At 42.2% G+C, this 8,189-nt stretch overlaps 1 protein-coding gene across 3 annotated transcripts in view; it reads left to right on the top strand.

Moving 5' to 3' along the window:
* The first annotated feature begins 4,209 nt into the window (after positions 1-4,209).
* The window catches only part of RGS8 (regulator of G protein signaling 8), a 73,500-nt gene continuing 69,520 nt past the window's right edge, over positions 4,210-8,189 (top strand). Inside the window, exon 1 of one of the 3 annotated variants that reach the window (XM_081915156.1) lies at positions 4,210-4,236. In XM_081915156.1, the coding sequence (XP_081771282.1) occupies positions 4,225-4,236 (12 nt within the window). In that variant the 5' untranslated portion in view covers positions 4,210-4,224. Of the gene's footprint in view, positions 4,243-8,189 lie in introns of all 3 variants that reach the window. The other 2 variants (XM_081915155.1, XM_081915158.1) reach the window with 2 other exon arrangements.

Raw genomic sequence — 8,189 nt, 5'->3', positions numbered from 1 at the left:
TTGATCACTCTGTCAACTTTTCTTTCCTCAAAGTGGCTTAGGGATTTGTCTTCATGATCTCTACAGACGGAAGGAAATAAATTTTCTAATGAACAACCAAAGGGGCAAAGTTTCCTTGAGCAAGCATACAAAAAAGAAAAGTAAACAAATCATTCAAAATATACATCTTAGTGCACATTCTTTAAAAAGCTAAAAGTTGGGATTTTGTTATTGTATTCTTTCTTTTTTAATTGTTATATACTGTATTGGAAAGCAATAAAACTATATTATAAAAAGCTAAAAGAAAAATTTAAGGTGCAATATAATGGCCTTTTTGTTGCATTCCATATAATAAATTCGTGACAATTACAATTTATCATGCAAAACGTTGTAATTAGTCACTAATTATTTCCAAACCTGGATCAGACACTAGATGGCACTGGTTTTACAGATAAAATTTTTTAAAAGCAAAAAAGAAAACCCACATTTAAAATAAGGTTACCAGATTTTTTTCAATGAATCCAGGCACACTTTTCAACTTCCATGGATTTGTCAGGGGACTGATTTGTCAATCCGGGGACTGTCCCTGGGAAACGGGGACGTCTGGAACATTAATTTAAGAGCATGTTTTAAAAGTATGGTTAGGACTGGAATAGTGGGGAAACAGCAGCTTCAGGTGGTGATTTTTGGTAGGGAAATGGTGGTGTGACAATCCTCCATAATTCACACTGCTCACTCCCTTGAGTCAGGTGAAGTAATATTATTATTATTATTATTATTATTATTATTATTTATTTATACCCCGCCCATCTGGCTGAATTTCCCCAGCCACTCTGGGCGGCTTCCAATCGAGTGTTAAAAACAATACAGTGGTACCTCAGGTTAAGTACTTAATTTGTTCTGGAGATCCGTTCTTAACCTGAAGCACCACCTTAGCTAATGGGGCCTCCTGCTGCCGATGGAGCACGATTTCTGTTCTCATCCTGAAGCAAAGTTCTTAACCCAAGGTACTATTTCTGGGTTAGCGGAGTCTGTAACCTGAAGCATATGTAACCCGAGGTACCACTGTACAGCAAGTCTCATTAGATGCTAGGAAGTGGGTTTGGGACTGCAACCCTTAAGCAGCGAAAGCCTCTCCATTTGGTGTGACTGTAAAACAGCTTCTGTGCTTGAATTACCTATTATTATTATTTATTAGTATTAATTAAATTTCTATGAGCACTTTCCTTTTTGCAGGCTGAGCCAATCTCGTCTTCTTCTCATTCATTTTAAAACAAAACCTATTAATGCAACCAGGCTTTAATGGAGGGTTGTTGTACTATTTTATTTGTGCATTGATGCTTTAGCTCAAAAACTAGATTTAATTTGAATTTAAAAAGAAAACAGAATAAAATTGGATGGGGGGTGGGGAGGACCATGCTGCAGGATTATAGTCAGGGCTGGCCCAAGATATACCGAGGTGAAGAACAACAGTGCTATTTTTCTAGAAAAAGAAGTGCCAGAACTCACAATGAACACCTCCCTTGTTCTCTTATTATGGCAATGGTGCCCACCTGAGAGGTACCGAAGTTGAACTCTGGCTGAAAAAAAGCCCTGAGGGACAAGATGGCATCTTTCCCTATTCTATATAAAAAAAGCCAGCCAGACTGGCAAGTAAACCTGACTTCAGCACTGGTGACAGAAAAGCATCCTTCACAGCACCTGAAGGCAGCAGGTGAGCTGAGGGAGCACTGAGCGGCCCACCTGGGCACACGCTCTTCCCTCCATCACCTCCCCACTCCTCAGCTGCCTCACCTGGCTGTGTACGCACGATCTCTTTAAGGAAGATTTGAACCACATTCTTTCCCTCAAAGAATTCTGGGCTCTGTAGCTTGTTAACAGTGGCTGAGAGTTGTAACCCCATGAGAGATAAACCCAATGTCCAGAATTCCCTGAGGGAAAGAAGGTACTTTGAAGGTACAGAGTTTACACAGCCTCTGCCTAATGGTAGGGCTGGGTGTGGTGATGGCAGCGCAATGCAGGCAAAGTGATGCAGAAAGGGAGGCTCATCAACAACTCCCTCATGGACCACTCATTCTGGTGATTCTCCTCTGCATTTTGCTCATCTACATTTCAAAATATGCCACAAACCATGTGTTGAGAAAAGATGGGAAGACGAGCTAGAAAACCAAACTGGAATGGGAGGGTCTCAGTGACATTGGCATCTGATGGAAGCACAGGAAGTGGCTAGTATGGAAGCTGCCACAATGTCTGTGTTAGGACACAACAACTCCTTGATTCCCTGCGCCCTCACTTTCAGAATGTAAGCTGCCATGAAACAGCAGTCTTTCTACACAATGCTGTGAGGCTGTGCATATCAATTAGACACTCTATAATTGCCTGCCAGAGGACTGAGACCGAGGGCTTTAAGCCTGTGTGTAGTTCCACTTAATATTTCCAGGGATATATATTTTCTTTAATTGCATTGTCGGGATTTAGAAACTCTGGGGAGCTGCAATGTTTGTCAGTGATCGGGCCGTGTTTATGATTCTTGTGTTCTAAACAACTTGGGTCCAGGAGGCAGAATTGGGATTCAAGATGACCTTAACTGAGCCCAAACTAACAAAATGAATTTCAATAGGGACAAATGTAAGGTTTTGTGTTTAGGCAGGAAGAACCAGCTTACAAATATAAGATCAGCACCCAGCTTGCCAGCAGCACATGTGAAAAGGATCTAGGGGGTCTTAGTAGACCACAAGTTTAACATGAGTCAACAGTGTGATGCAGCAACAAAAAAGCCAATTGTATTCTAGGCTGCATCAACAGAAGTGTAGTGCCCAGATCAAGGGAAGTAATAGTACCACTCGATTCTGCCTTGGACTCCTGTGTCCAGTTCTGGATGCCACAATTTAAGAAGAATATTCACAAGCTGGAACATGTGCAGAGGAGGGTGACCAAGATTCCCAAGGGTCTGGAAACCAAGCCTTATGAGCAACAGTTGAGGGTTTGCAGTATGTTTAGCCTGGAAAAGAGGAGATAGAAATGAGATATGAAAACCACCTTCAAATTATCAGTTTGCATTTCTTAGTGCAGAAAGTATTGATCTGATGCGTAGCGATCTTTCCTAGTCTGATTAATTCAAGAGGGTTCTGGAAGCTTCTCTGTATGAAAGAAACAAGCAGAAGGCTCATGATGTTTGGGTTATTCCTTCAGAGAAGCGGAGTACAGCTGGCTTAAACTGGTTCTGTTATCTCTTCCGTCAAGGTCATGCTGACTATAAAAGTAAGGCCAGAAGGGGCCTGGGTTTCACTTTGTCTTTCTATCACTCTTCCTTCTGGTGTGATGTTCTGTACATAGTATATATAGTGTTAAGGTTTAGACTTATTATAAGTTATTGTAAGTTTAAGTTAAGTCTGCTGCAATTGGATTTCTTACGGACAGTGCCAATCCTGAATGTATTAAATTTGTGACTATTATGCTCATTTGCCTTCAGTAGCAGTAAAGCTCTGCCAGATGAAATAAAATTGCCTCTGGTCTGCTAACTATACACTGGAATCTGCTCTGGATCAATACTGAGTAGAATTTCACGACTGCAATAGGTCTTACAGGAAAAAGCAAGGGGTGAGAAGGTGAAAAATGGCTTTGTCATGTATAATGTTTCACCTTCATACCCCTTGCTTTTTCCTGTAAGACCTATTGCAGTCGTTAAGAGTCGTCAACAGGCTCACCACAGCTATCTGCCAATCACCCATTCCCACCACCCTTCTGAGTAATACCCCTCCCCACCTTCTCACTATATAGAAGGGTCTGGTAACTTCTGTGTAACTGAAGAAGTGTGCATGCACACGAAAGCTCATACCAAGAACTAACTTAGTTGGTCTTTAAGGTGCTACTGGAAGGAATTTTTTTTGTTTTGACTATGGCAGACCAACACGGCTACCTATCTGTAATTGGATGTATGGTGACCCTGGACACCCAGCAGAGGCAAACTGGGTGGCTGTTGGAGACGGGGAAGGTCTTAGTACCCATCTCCAACTTCTGCAGTGAGGTGGACTGTGTGCTGTCAGAGAACAGACTTATCTCGGGTGTGTGATTCTCTGGCCATCTCATAATTTTTTTTGGCAATGCCAAGAGCAGTGGTGAAGAGAAGTCTCAGTGTGAAGAGATGCGTCTATGGAGGCTTTCTGCTGTTTGTTTCCTGTTCTGGACATTCCCAGTGAGAAGACACTTTTACAACGAGAAGGAGAAGGGAGACTGCTATGTTTGATGCTGAGAGATGTACCGGTAACCAGTGATCTGCGTTTAGGGGTTTTCCTGGGGGAAGCACTGATATCAGTCCTAGGGTGATAGTGGGACAGCTGTTTTTTGTGGTTGCTGGTGGTTTCTTAACAGCAACTGGTTCCTTAAGAGCAGCAGCAGTTCTGGTTTCATGCTGGACATTTTTCTGTCTTCAGTGTGCATGGGATGTGGTTTATTATGTTTGCCCCAGTTGTAAGAATTTCAATGCTGTAAATGCTAGTTTGGTGTTTAAATGCACATTTTTGTGTTGAAGGGCAGTAAAATTAGCTGTAGTCCTATCTTAAAGAATAAGGTGATTGATGAGGCCTTAATGAGCTTGGAAGGTGTCTTTAATGGTTTTATAACAGGTCATTTGCTGAGCCATGTTTTCTTTGGGTGAGCATCCCACATTGCAAACTTTTGGGGGGTATAAATCAACTGCAATAGTTTTGATTTGGAGTTTAACCTGTAAAATGTGAAATACAAAGCATTTCTAACTTGTCCAGTCAGGCACTGGCCTGGCAAAGAGGAGTATTTAATGTAATCTCTCCAATTGGTTTCTTTCCCCCAGTTCAAAGGGAGGAGCAAAGTTTTGCAGAAATCTCACAGGAGCTGGGCTACAGGCTGGATAAACTGTGAGGAAGGGGGAAGCTTGTGTTTTCTTGCTTAGTTATTTCATCTGTTTAATTGTATGCATGTTTGCTGTTTGGATGTATGAATACTTTTTCTTTATAGGGCTCTCTCTGAATTGGAGCTGGGCTGTTCTGAAGTTGTGCCTGTTTTTTGCTGAGGCGAGGTGTGCAGTTTCTGAGTGGCTTGATAGTTTTGCAGCTTTGTGAGGGAAATCTCACGCTGTGTTATCTGTGGTTTATTTTCCTGTTTTGGAATGCAGGGCTGCCGGGAACCAGCTCAGGATGAGTTTTTGGTATCCTGTTATTTCCTCAAGATGTTTTTTCCCCTGCTCTTGAGGATAGGACTCAAACCAATGCCTTCAAGTTACCAGAAAGGAGATTCAGGAAAACCTTTCTGACAGGACAGAGTGGTTTTACAGTGGAACCGTCTCCCTCAGGCGGTTGTGGACTCCCCTTCTTTAAGCAGAGGTTGGATGGCCATCTGTCATGGGTGCTTTAGTTGAGATTCCCAATCAGACAACTTTTGCAGGTTTTTGAAATGGTGCAAAATGCTGCAAAAGCTGTTGTCCAGAGGTTAAAGTGGGATGAGTTGTTCACACTGTTTCAAAACACATTCAGATCTCTGAAGGAAAATATTACTTTGCTTGTCTCTGTGAAAGGTGGGGACATGTTAAAGTATTAAAATGTTGCCCTCTCCTTATCTACACAGAGAGGATATTGTTGGCATTCATGGAGAGAAAGGGTTATAACAAAGTGTTTTACATAGCACTTGTTAGCAGAAATCATAAAACAATAGCTATGCCTGTCTTGATGAAGCCATATTTTTAGAAAAAAATCAACATTCCTGTCCTGAGTAAAAAAAAATTGGTACGCTACATGCATTTCAGTGACTTCCAACCAAGTAACAATGTATAATTTAAAGCCCCCGCACCTTTAATCACTATTTTCTTTTTGCCTGCCTGCTCTCCTCTTTTATCTATCAGTGCTCCCAGATGGAATGAGAAGTGACAAGCTGTAATTTTATTTTCTTCTTGGAATTCTGGTTCTGAATTGATAGAGAAGATTTAGTTCCAAGGGCTTCTCAGGATTAAATGACTCATTTGGAACTCTCTCTCTCTCTCTCTCTCTCTCTCTCTCTCTCTCTCTCTCTCTCGTGTGTGTGTGTGTGTGTGTTGTTTCTTATTATGGGAAAGAGTTTGGGTACATCTCTTTAGGGAGATGAGCTATGGGGGCATATGAAAATATCCTCAGGGCTGTAATTTCAAAGGCCCTTGTAAGGACCCCAGACCTATTGGTTGTTTTCAAAAGCCCCCCCCCCCCATTGTTCCTACATCTAGCATTCTGGTCAATGATGCCAAGACACTGGGTGAACTAATTGTAAACATGCCAGGCTACTTGTTGTTGTTGTTTTCACTGCTTTTATTTTATTTTTTACAAATATAACGAAAGAGAGAATAGATTACTAACATCACCAGCTGGTATGAACAGTAAGAATATTCAATCAATCCTAATTTAAACATATACACTACTAATAAGCAGTCCCCATGTCCAAATCAGTATCTAAACAAGATGGATGATCAGCATGCATTCAAACATGGAAAGGGCAGTGAGATCTTCAGTTTCACATTGATTTATGATGTCTCTGCCCTGCCACCTACAGCGTTCCTTCAGTCCCTACCTCTGTGAGCCCAGGAGCATTGTGGACCATGGCCTACTGGAAAAGAAGAGGTTCAGAATAAACACGGCTTCAGGACCAAAAAAGATTTCTGAAGGCAAATTCCAAGTAAGACAGGCAGCAAACACCTTGGTTAATCTTCACTTTTGAAACATTAAAGGTGCTGGTAGCCCTGAAAAGTTTTTGCCTTCCTTGGAGCTTGGCTTGGTTTTGCCTGAGCCATGGGGATGTGCATGTTCTGCAAGCACCTTTTCTTCAACACACCTGATGCCTCCTTGTGCGTCATGTTTTGCCTGGATTGTACAGACTGAGCTGGTTGTAGCATATAAGGGTGAGCAGGTTTTCACTGGGGGAAAGGGATGGAGTTGACTTTGGTGAACCTTACAGTTTTACTGTGGTGCAATGAACGAGGGGCCAAGCAAGCCTTCTGGGCCCGCAAGTCTCCTCTGATGTTCCACCTGATCACGAGGCAGGAAGTTATTGGAATAGCCTTATTCCCAGGCGCCTGGGGCCAGTCACATTTGTGGCAAATCCTTCTGCTGTCTTGCCCTGGGCAGACAAATGCATCTAGGGCCTCTTTCACAAGTTCCATGAGGTCCTGCAAAGTAATTCCTCAACCAGGGCGATGACAGCTTTGTGAATCCATCCTTTAATTTTTGTCTCCAAGGATTTATCAGAAACTAGGCCAGTCATGCGTCATAACAGCATTTGCTTCTGTTTAATTATGCTACATTAGTTAATCTTATCACCCTTCAGGAGCCAACATTTCTCCATGGAATAAATCATATTTTGTTTGCTTGCTCTGCATTCCACCTACAGATTTTATACATCCGTATTCCTGGCTGACTAAGGGTAGTACCAGCTTCTGCCAAATTCAAAAGAACTTTCCAGTTGGTGTTGCACAAGAAATCCAGAACTGCGGAGCAATTTGCAGGAGAATTTAAGTATTATAGAATCATAGGATTGTAGAGAAGGACCAGGAGGATCATCTAGTCCAGCCCTCTGCAGTGCAGGAATCTTTTGCTCAAGACGGGGCTCAAATCCTTGACCCTGAGATGAGAAGTCTTGCGCTCGACTGTTATTCCAAATTATAAGCAGAAAGCAGCACACATACAATCAGCGACAGCCAGGCTTTTTAATGTAATATTTGCTGTACCTGACAAGAGTAACGAGATCTAGTAGCACACAGCCAGCAAATTTACTGATTACTTTGAACCGGAACTATTTGATTCTTTTTAGCAACCCCCCGTATACAAAACTATTTTGCTCTATTCAGGACCACATCTTCAATATTCTTTGTTATCCAAATGGGAAAGGTAAAGGACCTCTGGACGGTTAAGTCCAGTCAAATTCGACTATGGGGTGCGGTGCTCATCTTCAATGTCTGCAGACAGCTTTTCAGGTCATATGGCCAGCATGACTAAACTGCTTCTGGCACAATGGAACACTGTGATGGAAGCCAGAGCGCATGAAAACGCCGTTTACCTTCCCACCACAGAAGTACGTACCAATTTATCTACTCATGCTGATATGCTTTCGAAGTGCTAGGTTGGCAGAAGCTGGGGCAAAGCAATGGAGCTCACGCCGTCGTGCAGACTCAAACTGCCAACCTTTCTGATCGGTTATGTTGTATGATTTTAGATGGA

This window comes from Podarcis melisellensis, assembly GCF_964234715.1.
Source record: "Podarcis melisellensis genome assembly, chromosome: 6".
In the NCBI taxonomy this organism is placed as follows: domain Eukaryota; kingdom Metazoa; phylum Chordata; class Lepidosauria; order Squamata; family Lacertidae; genus Podarcis; species Podarcis melisellensis.
This window is presented reverse-complemented; position numbering and strand designations above follow the sequence as displayed.